Source organism: Schistocerca gregaria, chromosome 2, assembly GCF_023897955.1.
Source record: "Schistocerca gregaria isolate iqSchGreg1 chromosome 2, iqSchGreg1.2, whole genome shotgun sequence".
Taxonomy (NCBI): Eukaryota; Metazoa; Arthropoda; class Insecta; order Orthoptera; family Acrididae; genus Schistocerca; species Schistocerca gregaria.
Window position 1 is genome coordinate 537,541,988 of NC_064921.1, and position 18,431 is coordinate 537,560,418.

The 18,431-nt window shown below is 42.0% G+C and overlaps 1 protein-coding gene across 6 annotated transcripts in view; it reads right to left on the minus strand.

Annotated features, from left to right (window-relative positions):
* Nucleotides 1-6,144: 6,144 nt before the first annotated feature.
* The window catches only part of LOC126330748 (cytochrome b5-related protein-like), an 81,089-nt gene continuing 68,802 nt past the window's right edge, over nt 6,145-18,431 (minus strand). For 3 of the 6 annotated variants that reach the window (XM_049996396.1, XM_049996394.1, XM_049996405.1), the window contains exon 7: nt 6,145-8,103. In XM_049996396.1, the coding sequence (XP_049852353.1) occupies nt 7,812-8,103 (292 nt within the window). In that variant the 3' untranslated portion in view covers nt 6,145-7,811. Of the gene's footprint in view, nt 8,104-10,596; nt 12,556-18,431 lie in introns of those variants that run through there. The other 3 variants (XM_049996398.1, XM_049996395.1, XM_049996399.1) reach the window with 1 other exon arrangement.

An 18,431-nucleotide genomic window follows, 5' to 3' on the forward strand; every position in this document is an offset into this window, starting at 1 on the left:
GGCACTGCGTAGGATCCTACGGTCTTGGCGTGCATCCGTGCGTCGCTGCGGTCCGGTCCCAGGTCGACGGGCACGTGCACCTTCCGCCGACCACTGGCGACAACATCGATGTACTGTGGAGACCTCAAGCCCCACGTGTTGAGCAATTCGGCGATACGTCCACCCGGCCTCCCGCATGCCCACTATACGCCCTCGCTCAAAGTCCGTCAACTGCACATACGGTTCACGTCCACGCTGTCGCGGCATGCTATCGGTGTTAAAGACTGCGATGGAGCTCCGTATGCCACGGCAAACTGGCTGACACTGACGGCGGCGGTGCACAAATGCTGCGCAGCTAGCGCCATTCGACGGCCAACACCGCGGTTCCTGGTGTGTCCGCTGTGCCGTGCGTGTGATCATTGCTTGTACAGCCCTCTCGCAGTGTCCCGAGCAAGTATGGTGGGTCTGACACACCGGTGTCAATGTGTTCTTTTTTCCATTTCCACGAGTGTATATTCTTCTTGAAGTCTAAGGGTATTTCGCCTGCCTCATACATCTTTCTCACCCCATGGTAGAGTTTTGTCAGGACTGGCTCTACCAAGGCCGTCAGTAGTTCCAATGGAATGTTGTCTACTCCGGGGGCCTTGTTTCGACTCAGGTCCTTCAGTGCTCTTTCAAACTCTTCACGCAGTATCGTATCTCCCATTTCATCTTCATCTACATCCTCTTCCATTTCCATAATATTGTCCTCAAGTACATCGCCCTTGAATAAACCTTCTATATACTCCTTCCACCTTTCTGCTTTCCCTTCTTTGCTTAGAACTGGGTTTCCATCTGAGCTCTTGATGTTCATACAAGTGGTTCTCTTATCTCCAAAGGTCTCTCTAATTTTCCTGTAGGCAGTATCTATCTTACCCCTAGTGAGATAAGCCTCTACATCCTCTAGCCATCCCTGCCATTTTGCACTTTTTGTCGATCCCATTTTTGTGACGTCTGTATTCCTTTTTGTCGGCTTCATTTAAAGCATTTTTATATTTTCTCCTTTCATCAATTAAATTCACTATTTCTTCTGTTACCCAAGGATTTCTACTAGCCCTCGTCTTTTTACCTACTTGGTCCTGTGCTGCCTTCACTACTTCATCCCTCAAAGCTACCCATTCTTCTTCTACTGTATTTCTTTCCCCCATTCCTGTCAATTGTTCCCTTATGCTCTCCCTGAAACTCTGTACAACCTCTGGTTCTTTCAGTTTATCCAGGTCCCATCTCCTTAAATTCCCACCTTTTTGCAGTTTCTTCAGTTTTAATCTACAGGTCATAACCAATAGATTGTGGTCAGAGCCCACATCTGCCCCTGGAAATGTCTTACAATTTAAAACCTGGTTCCTAAATCTCTGTCGTACCATTATATAATCCATCTGAAACCTGTCTATATCTCCAGGCTTCTTCCATGTATACAGCCTTCTTTTATGATTTTTGAACCAAGTGTTAGCTACGATTAAGTTGTGCTCTGTGGAAAATTCTACCAGGCGGCTTCCTCTTTCATTTCTTTGCACCAGTCCATATTTACCTACTATGTTTCCTTTTCTCCCTTTTCCTACTACGGAATTCCAGTCACCCATGACTATTAAATTTTCGTCACCCTTCACTATCTGAATAATTTATTTTATTTGATCATACATTTCTTCAATTTCTTCGTCATCTGCAGAGCTAGTTGGCATATGAACTTGTACTACTGTAGTAGGTGTGGGCTTCGTGTCTATCTTGGCCACAATAATGCGGTCACTATGCTGTTGGTAGTAGCTTACCCGCACTCCTATTTTTTTATTCATTATTAAACCTACTCCTGCATTACCCCTATTTGATTTTGTATTTATAACCCTATATTCACCTGACCAAAAGTCTTGTTCCTCCTGCCACTGAACTTCACTAATTCCCACTATATCTAATTTTAACCTATCCATTTCCATTCTTAAATTTTCTAACCTACCTGCCCTATTAAGGGACCTGACATTCTACGCCCTGATCCGTAGAACGCCAATTTTCTTTCTCCTGATAACGATATCCTCTTGAGTAGTCCCCGCCCGGAGATCTGAATAGCGGACCATTTTACCTCTGGAATATTTTACCCAGGAGGACGCCATCATCATTTAACCATACAGTAAAGCTGCATGCCCTCGGGAAAAAATACGGCCGTAGTTTCCCCTTGCATTCAGCCGTTCGCAGTACGAGCACAGCAAGGCCGTTTTGGTTAGTGTTACAAGGCCAGATCAGTCAATCATTCAGACTGTTGTCCCTGCAACTACTGAAAAGGCTGCTGCCCCTCTTCAGGAACCACACGTTTGTCTGGCCTCTCAACAGATATTCCTCCGTTGTGGTTGCACCTACGGTACTGCTATCTGTATCGCTGAGGCACGCAAGCCTCCCCACCAACGGCAATGTCCATGGTTCATGGGGGGAGGAAGAACAGTATAGATCTTACGATAACGCTAAAAGGACCACACCAGCTGCAAGTTTTAGCGTGAGACTTTTTCGAGTCTCTGTTACATTGCAAACTTTAAAAACATTGCCCCACCACGAAAAGTATAACGTTTCTCATTGGATAGACAGAATTTTTGTAAGCGGAGCTTAAGGTTAACATTGAGACCCTGATTGGTCAGATGAAAATACAGCCAGATAGTTTTTTTTTTTAAACCAACTTCGGTAAATTGTAGTAAGGAGAAGTTAGGAGGTAGTTGCTTCAGAGACAGCGAGGTGAGCGGAGCTGTGCTGCCCGCCGCCCCCTGACGAACACCGACAAGGTAATGAACGCACGCGATGCCGCATAACAGCGCATAAAGTTTTAGTCAGAACTGCAGAAGTCTCATCTGTTACATCCCCTTTTGGCGTAATACTAGTGTCGATCGTCAATTAAATCTCATAGTGTTCACATTTGCCACTTGAAGTAAAAATCTGAAACGCGATAATTTTTCTGTTATATAGTTATTGAGAAGCCACATCAGGCACTATAATTTACGACAAGTTAGATAAGTAATTAAAGATAATTGAGGGTCACTGTAGACCATTTTGATAGTTTTCTCTTTTGTGAAACTTAATTTAAACCTAGATTATAGATGTGATATGGCATAGGTCATCCTTCGATCCATTGTAGAACTTGGAAACCCATTCAGGGAATATTCGTTCACATTTTTGTTGAACGCAGTTGGTTTTTACCATCCTGTATTAAGACATTTCCTTTTATCAATAGTGCAATTTATAAACGATGTTTTGTGAGTAGAATAAAATTTCCAATGGTAAACTTAACTGCTGTTTCGACGTTATTTTACCAGCTAACTAAAAATAGGAAAGCCTTGAACCCTTTCCACTAAATTTAGTTAGTATAAAGATTCTTTTACATGGAGTGCAGTGGAGCTGACGCTGAGATCATTATGTATTTGGTTATATCATCGCTAGTCTCACTGAACTCTTCTGAATTCTACATGTCATGTGGGGTCTGGCGTCTCCTTACCAGCAACAGGTCCCAGGTTCAAACTAGGCAATTCCCTAAAAAACACGCTCAGAGCGTCGTTGCGCGAAAGTGGTAGAGAGACACGATATAGAACAAACAGACACCACGCAGAATGTTAGAGAATGTTATGCTGTGGGCCAGAATAATGTATGGCGGCATCCCAGTTTCGTGACAGGTAGATCCAAATATTTTGTTAGCTTGTATTTACTGCAAAGCAGCTGAAATGTAATGTCCCAGACACACGAAGGAGGACATTCTAATTTCTTCCTGGTCGAAACGAAAGGCTTGCGATAACATTTTTTGCGAAAAGTAGGGGACTGATCCACTACCCTTCCTGACATGGACCGTATGCTCTACACGTGAAGAGAATTGGTAAGAAGGCAACAACTACCTGTGACTCTAGAGAAATTAGCACTCTAGATCGTGTCCCATTGGAAGTTCCTAGTTGGAGGTACAGCAAGAACTGCTAGGCAAGCTTTAAGAGGTAAACTGTTTATAACATACCTGTGGTAAAAGAGGATTTTGATATCCTAATTCTTCTATCTGATGCTGTCTCAGAAAAATCAAGGAGTAACTGTAGCAACAGGCACCAGCACACAAACAGATTTGCATGACCCTAAGAAACGACAACAGAACCCGATAGCGCTACTTTCATTTTGTTCAGTAACGAAAGGGCGAAGAGAGGTAGCCACATTCGTACCTGACAAGAACGAGAAGAATCAGTGAGAATCATGTGATACAGTGTGATTCGTCGCCATGCCGTCTGGAAGCAGTAAGATATTACTGGATCTAACAGCATGTCAGATCTGTAGAGAGAAACTAGACACGTTCCGACAATAAACTGTGTGGGCGTGTGTTCCTCATGGACCATAGTAAGGATGGCTCTGAGCACTATGGGACTTAACATCTGAGGTCATCAGTCCCCTAGAACTTAGAACTACTTAAACCAAACTAACCTAAGGACATCACACACATCCATGCCCGAGGCAGGATTCGAACCTGCGACCGTAGCAGTCGCGCGGTTCCGGACTGAGCGCCTAGAACAGCTAGACCACCGCGGTCGGCATAGTAAGGAGAAACAGTAAAGCTACATAATACTAACGCTGCTTCAACTGTTCTTTGAGAGTCAGCGACTCTGACATTGGTATATGTAATCTTAGCAGTAGTTCTAGTATTTGTGTTAGTGTCAGTAACATTGAGTTACAACAATGCGATTGTGGCAGTAGTAACAGGAACTTTTTATGTTGTAATACAGTGGCGTGCAAAACTTACAGACGAAAGTAACTTTCGCATGATGTGTCACTACCAAGTAACACAGTTCGATGAACCTTGGACCATACATAGACAGAACTGATACAGTACAGTGAAACAGATAACTGAAAGAAATACGTACAGGGACGAACAGAAATGACACTTTTATTGAAAGGCAATAATTACACTGATATCACCGCGACTCATAACAGGCATCTGGACATTACGAAAGGCAGTACTTAGTTCTTAACAGCACATGCCATCACCATGAATGGCAATGCACACATTGCTAAGTGCTCCGATGCTGTCCACAAGGCTGAAAAAGGTAACTCACAGAGATATCTGCTAGTCTGGAGTTTGGAGCTCTGGTTCTCAGAATTTCTTATGCAAGGAGGCTCCTCACTGGGGAACTCAAAAAATTAATTACTAAGCGGGGTTTTGGACCACATTCTCTAAAATATTTCAATTTTTAATCACTGGCTGCTCATCATTCCACGAGTGAAGGATTGTTGCCACTCACAGAACGCAGCAGACGCAGGTCCTGTCATTCTGATTCCGTCGATTCTGATAGGCTATCACGAGAGGAGAATGATTCTGTTTCTGACCGTTTCCTTTAAATCTGATTAGACAAAGCTACCTGACTTTTCGTCTTGTAGTAGTGCGCTCATCCACTGTCAAGCGGGCTTAGGTAATTGCACGTCAACGCGTTTTCTCTAATCTCAACGTGGGTCCATTACATCAAAATATCGTCACGCGCTGTTATTACGATCTGCACACTCAATCTGCACTGCAGTCTATTGGGCGGCACGGTAGACTTCAACACGACTTATCGGCACTCCGTATTTTTATAACCACTTTTAATAAAAACAGGCAGTTTGTCACTAGTCAGTACAATTTTTACATTTTGCTTGGGGCCAGCCCATGGCGATGGGGACACCTTCAGCCAGTACAGTATGCCTCATCCCGTTATGCCACCACAACAGCCATTCTACGACTCAACCGACTGACAGCAATATCACGCACTGGGCACAATCGGTACATTACAATTGATTCTTTAACTACTCTTAACCCGTGCGAGTTAAATATGTTTATCTCTGAGTAAGGTTCAAAAATGGCTCTGAGCACTATGGGACTCAACTTCTGAGGTCATTAGTCCCCTAGAACGCAGAACTAGTTTAACCTAACTACACACACATCCATGCCCGAGGCAGGATTCGAACCTGCAACCGTAGCGGTCTCACGGTTCCAGACTGCAACGCCTAGAACCGCACGGCCACTTCGGCCAGCCTCTGAGTAAGGGACATTGGATCCATTACATTCCCATCATAAAAGAGTTCTTTGGAACTACAGCCGAAAAATAAAATAGAAGAGGCGAAGGACTGCAAAACAGCAAATAAAGAACCAGAAAATCAAGAACAAACAATGAAAATTACAATGTATCATGGATTCCCTCTGATTCTGACAGTGAACTGACTCTCCAAATATACAAAAATTCAATACATATTAATGAAAACTGGTCATTAGTTCCACAATTTTTTCTACATTTAATTACAATGAAGATTTCCTTTCAATACTTTGTGTGAGGCGTGAAATACATAACCGTTGCTGGTTACCTTTTTCATAGCACAGCAACAAAAACACTCAATTTTTCAGCTACCGTCAATAGTTTTACGATACTTCCCTTGCATTCAAACAATTTTTCAGTCCTTCAAAATCAATAAGCAAACACTACTCGCAAATTTTCTGTTGTCAGACAGCTCAGTCATTACCTCTGACCTGAAAAGAAATGGAAGGTCGAGAATAGAAACGAGAGCTGTTTTCGATTAATGATGTGCCGCACCGCGTGTAATTTTCGGTGAAATGCGTGGCACTGTGTAGTATCTGACCGTCTCGTACCTCGTTATGCAGATTAATTTTTTTTAAAAAAAAGTCTGTTTCATAATCCGACACTAATAGACATTAAAAATTACGTGTATACGTCCGAAAATCCGCTAAACTTTCCCCTATAGCTTAGCGAAACCTCACCTCTTTATATTTACACGTCCTATATAAATGTGGGATGGCCTGTCATAGCAACTTCTACCTGTATTTCAGTATCATGTAGCGTGTCACTCACCTATGGGACCTTTTTTTTGTAGATATTCAAAAAAAAGTGACCACTGTTCACATGGCACATTAAGGCGTGAATTTACCTTACAACTGTGCAGATGCTCATGCTCCAGCCGCTCAGGTTAAAGGAAGATAAGAGACACGGACTTTCCTTACCACCAGGCGTAGTGAAGCAATGGGGTCTTCAGTCCAATCCTTGAGTTGAGGACAGCACTCCTTTTCATCATGTAATACCAGGCGATTATTTTCTCTGGCTCTTTACGTACAAAACAGTTATAGCAAATTTTACCTTCATGCATCCAATGCATGCTGACTGCGAATAACAGGGAACGTGGAGCTTCATCCAGCAAAATATTCGGTAGCGAAACAAATACTCCTGCGGCTTTCTCTGATTAGCTGAGATAAGGCAACCTTCTCAGGCAGTGACACCTATTCATTACCAGACCATTCAGTTATCGTTTCTTGGAGGAAACAGTCTGCCTATGAGAAAAACACGTAAGTGATATGCTATATAATAACTTTAATTTGCGATAGTTGTTTCGTGTTGAGTCTGTTTCCTTGTCTATTGTTGACGAAGGGGTCCTGATTCTGCTGTAAAGTCACTTAAGAAGTTACGTGCAAAGGCTAAGAAAAAATCGGGAATCCTTTAAAAGGCCAAAGAAAATTAAAATCGTATCTTATTTGCTACTCGTGTAAGTTGTTTGCTTATGTAGATAAGCTGTTTGTTTAAATGGATGCAAAATTGTAAAGTCCCCTTAGGATTTGAGAAGTTTTGCTGTTCGTTGTTAATAATGTCTCTTCCAATTAACGAAGTACACAACCAGTCAGGTGCCGATTTTTATTTATTTTTAGATTCGTTCAGGTTTCGATACCACTAAGGACATCTTCTTCATAAGAACAAAGAGTTACTCGGATCGCAGTACGTGAAACATGTTATTTCCATCACGAGCAGAGGCGCTAAGTGGTATTAGTGTTTTCCTGAACCAGGAGGAACGGTGTTGGGCTTTGTTCTCGCGACCTGTAGATATGCGCCTCGGACCAGTTCACCGAAGCTGACATCATTGTACTCGATGCCAAACTCGGCGCACGTCTTCTGGAACGCAGGGTACAGCTTGTTCAGGATCGTGTGGTCAACTGTAGGGAACAGGTGATGTAAGCCGTGATGCCCGAAGAACGTAAGCCCTAGAATATCCGAGCTGGATATCACAGGCCGGTCTCTTACAGCATCCAGCTGCTGAATACCCCAATCCAGATCAGCCCTGAAGAAGAATAATATGGTGATGAGTAATACCAGAAACAAGACACACATCTATCGTTAAGTAATATCAAAATTTTTAATAGTTAGTTACATTTAATGTTACAAATTGCGCCAAAATATCATTACGCCTGTAAAGGCTGAAGTCGAAATTTTAATTGCCCTCATAAATATATTCCACCAAAGCAAATCACGATAGAACTACCAACTACACTTAGAAAATTTCGTTGATTACCGCTACTAAAACTAATTTGGAAAAGAGATCATTCGTATTCATGTGAAATGCCTTACCAGTTGTAGGAATGAATTTTCGGAGGCGTTGTCGCCATAAATACCGACAGCGTGTAATTGCATGAAATAATGAAGGTGTTAAAACAAAATCATCCTCTGACAGTATTTTGCTTTTGTGTACCGTGAATACAAGAGCGTTTCATAATGCAAATACGTTGATTATTCCTTACGTTACACCTGTTGCATGACGTCCTTCCTCGTATTCCGTTTTCCCAATGACGGTCTTTTCTGTTCAATGACTCCAGATTATCACGACGAGAAATTTGCAGAAAGTCATACCAAATTATTTCATTAATGAATTTCAGTTCCATCTCATTGTAAGTATCCTTTAGAAAATGTTAACATCCCAAAGCGGAATGTCGTTACGCTTATTCACAGTCATTACTCCTACATGACCCTTATCCACTTCTTTCGATATGTTCAAATGGCTCTGAGCACTATGGGACTTAACATCTGAGGTCATCAGTCCCCTAGAACTTAGAACTACTTAAACCAAACTAACCTAAGGACATCACACACATCCATGCCCGAGGCAGGATTCGAACCTGCGACCGTAGCAGTCGCGCGGTTCCGGACTGAGCGCCTAGAACAGCTAGACCACCGCGGTCGGCATAGTAAGGAGAAACAGTAAAGCTACATAATACTAACGCTGCTTCAACTGTTCTTTGAGAGTCAGCGACTCTGACATTGGTATATGTAATCTTAGCAGTAGTTCTAGTATTTGTGTTAGTGTCAGTAACATTGAGTTACAACAATGCGATTGTGGCAGTAGTAACAGGAACTTTTTATGTTGTAATACAGTGGCGTGCAAAACTTACAGACGAAAGTAACTTTCGCATGATGTGTCACTACCAAGTAACACAGTTCGATGAACCTTGGACCATACATAGACAGAACTGATACAGTACAGTGAAACAGATAACTGAAAGAAATACGTACAGGGACGAACAGAAATGACACTTTTATTGAAAGGCAATAATTACACTGATATCACCGCGACTCATAACAGGCATCTGGACATTACGAAAGGCAGTACTTAGTTCTTAACAGCACATGCCATCACCATGAATGGCAATGCACACATTGCTAAGTGCTCCGATGCTGTCCACAAGGCTGAAAAAGGTAACTCACAGAGATATCTGCTAGTCTGGAGTTTGGAGCTCTGGTTCTCAGAATTTCTTATGCAAGGAGGCTCCTCACTGGGGAACTCAAAAAATTAATTACTAAGCGGGGTTTTGGACCACATTCTCTAAAATATTTCAATTTTTAATCACTGGCTGCTCATCATTCCACGAGTGAAGGATTGTTGCCACTCACAGAACGCAGCAGACGCAGGTCCTGTCATTCTGATTCCGTCGATTCTGATAGGCTATCACGAGAGGAGAATGATTCTGTTTCTGACCGTTTCCTTTAAATCTGATTAGACAAAGCTACCTGACTTTTCGTCTTGTAGTAGTGCGCTCATCCACTGTCAAGCGGGCTTAGGTAATTGCACGTCAACGCGTTTTCTCTAATCTCAACGTGGGTCCATTACATCAAAATATCGTCACGCGCTGTTATTACGATCTGCACACTCAATCTGCACTGCAGTCTATTGGGCGGCACGGTAGACTTCAACACGACTTATCGGCACTCCGTATTTTTATAACCACTTTTAATAAAAACAGGCAGTTTGTCACTAGTCAGTACAATTTTTACATTTTGCTTGGGGCCAGCCCATGGCGATGGGGACACCTTCAGCCAGTACAGTATGCCTCATCCCGTTATGCCACCACAACAGCCATTCTACGACTCAACCGACTGACAGCAATATCACGCACTGGGCACAATCGGTACATTACAATTGATTCTTTAACTACTCTTAACCCGTGCGAGTTAAATATGTTTATCTCTGAGTAAGGTTCAAAAATGGCTCTGAGCACTATGGGACTCAACTTCTGAGGTCATTAGTCCCCTAGAACGCAGAACTAGTTTAACCTAACTACACGCACATCCATGCCCGAGGCAGGATTCGAACCTGCAACCGTAGCGGTCTCACGGTTCCAGACTGCAACGCCTAGAACCGCACGGCCACTTCGGCCAGCCTCTGAGTAAGGGACATTGGATCCATTACATTCCCATCATAAAAGAGTTCTTTGGAACTACAGCCGAAAAATAAAATAGAAGAGGCGAAGGACTGCAAAACAGCAAATAAAGAACCAGAAAATCAAGAACAAACAATGAAAATTACAATGTATCATGGATTCCCTCTGATTCTGACAGTGAACTGACTCTCCAAATATACAAAAATTCAATACATATTAATGAAAACTGGTCATTAGTTCCACAATTTTTTCTACATTTAATTACAATGAAGATTTCCTTTCAATACTTTGTGTGAGGCGTGAAATACATAACCGTTGCTGGTTACCTTTTTCATAGCACAGCAACAAAAACACTCAATTTTTCAGCTACCGTCAATAGTTTTACGATACTTCCCTTGCATTCAAACAATTTTTCAGTCCTTCAAAATCAATAAGCAAACACTACTCGCAAATTTTCTGTTGTCAGACAGCTCAGTCATTACCTCTGACCTGAAAAGAAATGGAAGGTCGAGAATAGAAACGAGAGCTGTTTTCGATTAATGATGTGCCGCACCGCGTGTAATTTTCGGTGAAATGCGTGGCACTGTGTAGTATCTGACCGTCTCGTACCTCGTTATGCAGATTAATTTTTTTTAAAAAAAAGTCTGTTTCATAATCCGACACTAATAGACATTAAAAATTACGTGTATACGTCCGAAAATCCGCTAAACTTTCCCCTATAGCTTAGCGAAACCTCACCTCTTTATATTTACACGTCCTATATAAATGTGGGATGGCCTGTCATAGCAACTTCTACCTGTATTTCAGTATCATGTAGCGTGTCACTCACCTATGGGACCTTTTTTTTGTAGATATTCAAAAAAAAGTGACCACTGTTCACATGGCACATTAAGGCGTGAATTTACCTTACAACTGTGCAGATGCTCATGCTCCAGCCGCTCAGGTTAAAGGAAGATAAGAGACACGGACTTTCCTTACCACCAGGCGTAGTGAAGCAATGGGGTCTTCAGTCCAATCCTTGAGTTGAGGACAGCACTCCTTTTCATCATGTAATACCAGGCGATTATTTTCTCTGGCTCTTTACGTACAAAACAGTTATAGCAAATTTTACCTTCATGCATCCAATGCATGCTGACTGCGAATAACAGGGAACGTGGAGCTTCATCCAGCAAAATATTCGGTAGCGAAACAAATACTCCTGCGGCTTTCTCTGATTAGCTGAGATAAGGCAACCTTCTCAGGCAGTGACACCTATTCATTACCAGACCATTCAGTTATCGTTTCTTGGAGGAAACAGTCTGCCTATGAGAAAAACACGTAAGTGATATGCTATATAATAACTTTAATTTGCGATAGTTGTTTCGTGTTGAGTCTGTTTCCTTGTCTATTGTTGACGAAGGGGTCCTGATTCTGCTGTAAAGTCACTTAAGAAGTTACGTGCAAAGGTTAAGAAAAAATCGGGAATCCTTTAAAAGGCCAAAGAAAATTAAAATCGTATCTTATTTGCTACTCGTGTAAGTTGTTTGCTTATGTAGATAAGCTGTTTGTTTAAATGGATGCAAAATTGTAAAGTCCCCTTAGGATTTGAGAAGTTTTGCTGTTCGTTGTTAATAATGTCTCTTCCAATTAACGAAGTACACAACCAGTCAGGTGCCGATTTTTATTTATTTTTAGATTCGTTCAGGTTTCAATACCACTAAGGACATCTTCTTCATAAGAACAAAGAGTTACTCGGATCGCAGTACGTGAAACATGTTATTTCCATCACGAGCAGAGGCGCTAAGTGGTATTAGTGTTTTCCTGAACCAGGAGGAACGGTGTTGGGCTTTGTTCTCGCGACCTGTAGATATGCGCCTCGGACCAGTTCACCGAAGCTGACATCATTGTACTCGATGCCAAACTCGGCGCACGTCTTCTGGAACGCAGGGTACAGCTTGTTCAGGATCGTGTGGTCAACTGTAGGGAACAGGTGATGTAAGCCGTGATGCCCGAAGAACGTAAGCCCTAGAATATCCGAGCTGGATATCACAGGCCGGTCTCTTACAGCATCCAGCTGCTGAATACCCCAATCCAGATCAGCCCTGAAGAAGAATAATATGGTGATGAGTAATACCAGAAACAAGACACACATCTATCGTTAAGTAATATCAAAATTTTTAATAGTTAGTTACATTTAATGTTACAAATTGCGCCAAAATATCATTACGCCTGTAAAGGCTGAAGTCGAAATTTTAATTGCCCTCATAAATATATTCCACCAAAGCAAATCACGATAGAACTACCAACTACACTTAGAAAATTTCGTTGATTACCGCTACTAAAACTAATTTGGAAAAGAGATCATTCGTATTCATGTGAAATGCCTTACCAGTTGTAGGAATGAATTTTCGGAGGCGTTGTCGCCATAAATACCGACAGCGTGTAATTGCATGAAATAATGAAGGTGTTAAAACAAAATCATCCTCTGACAGTATTTTGCTTTTGTGTACCGTGAATACAAGAGCGTTTCATAATGCAAATACGTTGATTATTCCTTACGTTACACCTGTTGCATGACGTCCTTCCTCGTATTCCGTTTTCCCAATGACGGTCTTTTCTGTTCAATGACTCCAGATTATCACGACGAGAAATTTGCAGAAAGTCATACCAAATTATTTCATTAATGAATTTCAGTTCCATCTCATTGTAAGTATCCTTTAGAAAATGTTAACATCCCAAAGCGGAATGTCGTTACGCTTATTCACAGTCATTACTCCTACATGACCCTTATCCACTTCTTTCGATATGTTCAAATGGCTCTGAGCACTATGGGACTTAACATCTGAGGTCATTGGTCCCCTAGAACTTAGAACTACTTAAACCTAACCTTAAACCTAAGGACATCACAAACATCCATGCCCGAGGCAGGATTCGAACCTGCGACCGTAGCGGTCGCGCGTCTCCAGACTGTAGCGCCTAGAACCGCTCGGCCACTCCGGCCGGCTTTCGATATGTATACGAATGTTGAAGCGAATAGTGTCATACAGCTTCAAAATGAAATTCTGCGTTTACGAACTATAATGACAGCACTAAATTATATAATATAGAAATACTAGCGGAGAAACCCGCCGTTGCCCAGGTATTTATATATAGCTGTACGACCACGCCGGTACCCGGCAGCGTGGGTAATGTTTATAACATCGTATCTTCTGAACTATGTTTCTTACAATGATATAATATTGTAGGTTCATTCATCAGCATACTTGGATACTGTGTGCGAAATTTATTGCGAATATAGTTAATAGCAAAGAAGTAATAAATTTAAAAGTTATGCATGATGCCGCAGTTTGTCACGCATATCACTGCTTATGACGTTATGTCTCCTGGACTATATGCCGTACAGTGATATAATGTTGTACAATATCCGGATATTGTCTGCTTCATTTATTGCCAACAGAGTTAGTATCAAAGAAGTAATAAATTTAAACGTCATACACAATGTGGTAGTTCATCATGCATTTCACTGTTTACGACGTCATATCTCTTGAACTATGTGCCGGACAGTGACATTATTTTGCATTTATATTCAGTGCTGTATCTGCATAATGTCTGTAAAATGTGTCGTGAGTAGAGTTAGTAGTAAAGAAGTAATAAATTATAACGTCATGCCTCATGCGGTACTTTTACTGCATGAACAACGGAAAAATAGAAAGGGATAAACAGTTTTCCTTTCATCATTTTCTAGGGGTTGTCATCGAGAAAAAATTTAGTAAATGTTTGAAATAATGTGTTAAGGTCTTTGCAAGGCTCTAAATGCTATCATTCTCAAATACTGGATGAATCAAGTCTGGTAATTCACGCGTCGCAGGCCACGCTTCTTTTACATCCCCACCCCATTGACAAGTAGTGGACCTTACCCCCTCACGGCGATTGTCGCCTGACAGTAATGTGTGTGTGTGTGTGTGTGTGTGTGTGTGTGTGTGTGTGTGTGTGTATTCGAAACACTTGTGCTACGTTTAGTTGGAATCGATCCAGCAGTTTAGGAGGAGATATGGAACACACACACACACACACACACACACACACACACACACACACACACACACATAAACACCATATCCATTTTTATAATATTTACGAATTCATTCAACAGTGCTTTAAGAGTACGCTCTCTTAGGTATATGGAGCTGTCCATTTGTAGGCTACACGGAGTGGTGACAACCAGTCTCAAGTCACACACAAGACGCGAACTAAACTACTCGGACAGCACAGAGGCAGAAATGATTAACTTTTTGTAGTTATCGCTTTCTGGAGACAGTGTACTTTATTTATACACTGACGAGAAAAGAAAAATACGGTCACCTGCTTATTAGCGCGTTGGTTCATCTTTGCAACGCAATAGCTCAGCGATTCTGCGTGGTATGGATTTGACAATAGGCACCGAATGTCTACGCACAGTTCATGAAATTCCCGTAAATTACGGGCCTGTGGTTTGTGAGTACAGAGATAGCGCCTGATTTGGTCCCAGATGTGTCCCATTGGGTTCAGATCAGGTGGTCAAATCATCAATGTAAGTTCTTCAAATCAATGAAGCGCATTGCCATTGCTGTTGGCGAGGACATCAGGCAAGAAGAATCGTCCGCAGTAATGTTCACCTAGTCCACAGCTGTCATGCTGCTTTAGAATACTACCACAAGTCCCACGGAATTCAATGTGATGGTCCTCCCCCACAGACTTGTGCCGGTGGCGCGGTGCATGCTTCGCTCAACCGTTCACCTAGATAATGGCATGTTCGGACACGGCCATTGACCTGTTGTAACAAGAAACTCTACCACTGATCCACGGTCCATTCTCTACGAACAAGCGCCCACTGCAGTCGTAACTAACTGTGTCGTTGGGTTAACATGGGAACACGTAGCGGTCGTCTGCTGCCGAGTCCCATACTAAACAATGTGCGCTGAACGTTGTGCCTCGAAACACTTGGGCCTGCACTAGAATTACACTTTCTCATCTAATCTGCAAAAGATCGCCGCCCATTATGCTTTACACAGCGGACAAGCCTTTGACCTCAATGCTCTGTGATGGCGCGTGGACGCCTAACACCTTGGCACCTGGTCGTGGCTTTAGCGTCCTCCAACCACTTTCCATAGACGCTCACGACAGTCGCAAGAAAACAGCCTACCAGCTTCGCCGTTTCCGAGACGTTCGTTTCAGGCGTCGGGCCGTAACAAACTGCCCTTAAATAGATTTTTCCATTTGTGGCCGGTATCGTCGTTGTAATGGTTCCTCATTCGCCTGTGCTCCGCTTATATATAGTCCGTTAATATTGGAAAATGCACATATTCACGGAATAATGTAGGTAGAGAAGTAAAAATTGACATACACGTATGAGATGACACAGTTGTATTGAAATAAAACACGAGTGCAAAAACCGGCCACCAGATGGCGCTGGACAGCAACACATCAGTGAATTCGCATGAGAATCGAGTATAAAATGAGCTGTAGTGAGAGAGGGAGACAGATATGCCAGCAATCGTGGTATGTTGACTTTACCAGAAGAGGCACTGTTAGTGAAGCTTTACTATCAGAATGAAGAATCTTCCACTGGAACTTTGAGACCCTGTCAACACCGTAAGAAGGCTATTCGAACAGGTAAAAGTTCTGTAACGAGTGTCACTGTGAGGAAAGTGATAGCGAAGTTCGCAGTTACGGTTTGTTTAGACAATCGACCTCGTAGTCTACTGAGGCTCGAACAGTTAAGGAATAAATCGAGACTTTAGCTGTTTCATCTCAGTATGGTGAAATCAGCGCTCATGAAGTTGCACGTCACTCCAGTAGCCCACGCACTAGTATTTGGAGAACACTAACGCGTACCCTCCAGTATTATACGTAAGAAAATCCAGCCTCATCACGATCTCTTAGCCAACGATTCAGCGAGGGGGAGAGCATTTGGGTGTGGGCACTTTAAAAATGGGTAAGATAACAACTGGTTGTCTAAAGTGTTGTGGATCGACCGAAGCCCATTTCACACTCCAAGGGTCTGTCATCATCCATAACAGCAGAATTTGGGCTACCTAAAATCCTGTAACGATCTTGGAACCCCATTGCATGACGATAAAGTCAGTGTTTGATGTGAATTTATCACATCAGTCGTGGTTGGACCGTTTCTCTTCGAGGAACTGTAGGTATCTGCTTCTCAAATTGTCAGCGTCACGGGTGCGAGGTACGCCGGTATGATACAGAATCGCATCACCCGTAGCCTGGCTGATAAACACCTGCTGGAAGGTACGACTTTTATGTCGGATGGCGCTCCACGCCGTACTGGTACACGTGTGAAAAATTTCTTCCCCGTATCTTTTGGTGAGGATCGCATGCTGAGCCCCCATTTCCGTCGTGCTTGGTCTCCCAGATTAGCAGACCTCAATCCGGGTAATTATTATTGGTTGCGGGGTTACCTGAAGTCGCAAGTCTACTGCGATCGTCCGATCTCATTAGGGATGCTAAAGGCCAAGTTCCGACAAAATTTCTCAACCATACTTAGTGATGTGATGTACAGTGCTTTTCACAACAATATCACTCGACTACAGGTGTCGTTGAGGAATGGCGGCCGGTATGTTGAGTATTTGTTATAAAGAACATTGCTTTGTTAATAATTAATCGTTGTGTTAATTATTGTTTTTGTATAATAAGAGGGGCCATCTGTCGACATTTTGTGCAGTTTTTTGTTTCAATAAATCCCTATGTCATTTCAAGCATCTGTGTCAATTTTTACCTCTCTAACTACGTTACTTCGTGAAGTCACCATAGTCGACATAATCGTCCTGAGGGATTCAGAAAATGTTTGGATAATTAAGGTAACTCTCATTTATTGTTCCATCTCAGTTACACACTATTTAGTTTGATTACATGTTTCGATCACTCTCGATAATCTTCGGATCTAAAACAAAGTAAAACTAAATATGTACTAACTAATATTTTCAATAAGTAGAACAGACAAGATAATCCTGCTTCCGTAATTTTACGATCTTCATTTCCCTCACTGTTTACACATCCATTGTTCTGGACCTATACTTCTAATAGTTTAGTTGAACAAATTGTTATACAATTTTATTTTTAGATTTTCAGACCAAGAACTTATGACTTCATATTTTCAAAGCTGCGCCCTTTGGATATCTTTAGATATATATTCAGTTTTCGCTACTTTATTTCCACATTTATAATCTATTGTTTTATCCCTTTTTACAGTTTTACACATCCATTCTGGTATCTTTTTTACATTACTGACCTTTTGCAGTTTTAGTTAAGACCCTGTCTTGTTAAACGCATAGCATCAGCCCTGCCACTATCCCTCCCTCCCCAAATCCCCCCGTCCCTCACCTTCTCAATCCCCCTTCCCTCCATTTCATAATTTCACTGTTTTATGGCATTTACATTTTACATACCCATTATTCTACACTATCAGTCTTTCGACGAGAATTTTCACATAATTATACGTTCTATAGTTATAGCACGATCTTTTTTGTTAAACTCTTGACACCCCCACCACCCACCTACCCCGCTTCCTTTCCGTGCCTCAACCAGTTTCACTCCATTTCACCTTCCCGCTAACTCTAACATATACATGTTCAAATAATTTAAATATTGTCTGCTCCCGTATGGCATTTCTGCTTTCTTAGATCCTCGAGACGAAACACAAAGCAGAGGCACAGTGGCTGCCTTGTGCGGAAGGAGAGTTTTTCCTGCAGATATTTGCGTACTATAAACTACGTATGTTGTGTCTTACTGTAGTTTATATCCTGTCTATTCCTATCACATTTGTTCCTTTGTACTATTTTTATATATTGTATCGCTTCATTTTAATGACGTATGTAGTGTATTATATACACCCCTCTTTTTTCTCATTATTTTTATCTTGTCTCTCTCACATTTATATCTAGACTGTCTTTTATTTTTACACACTATCTATTCTGCATCTCCC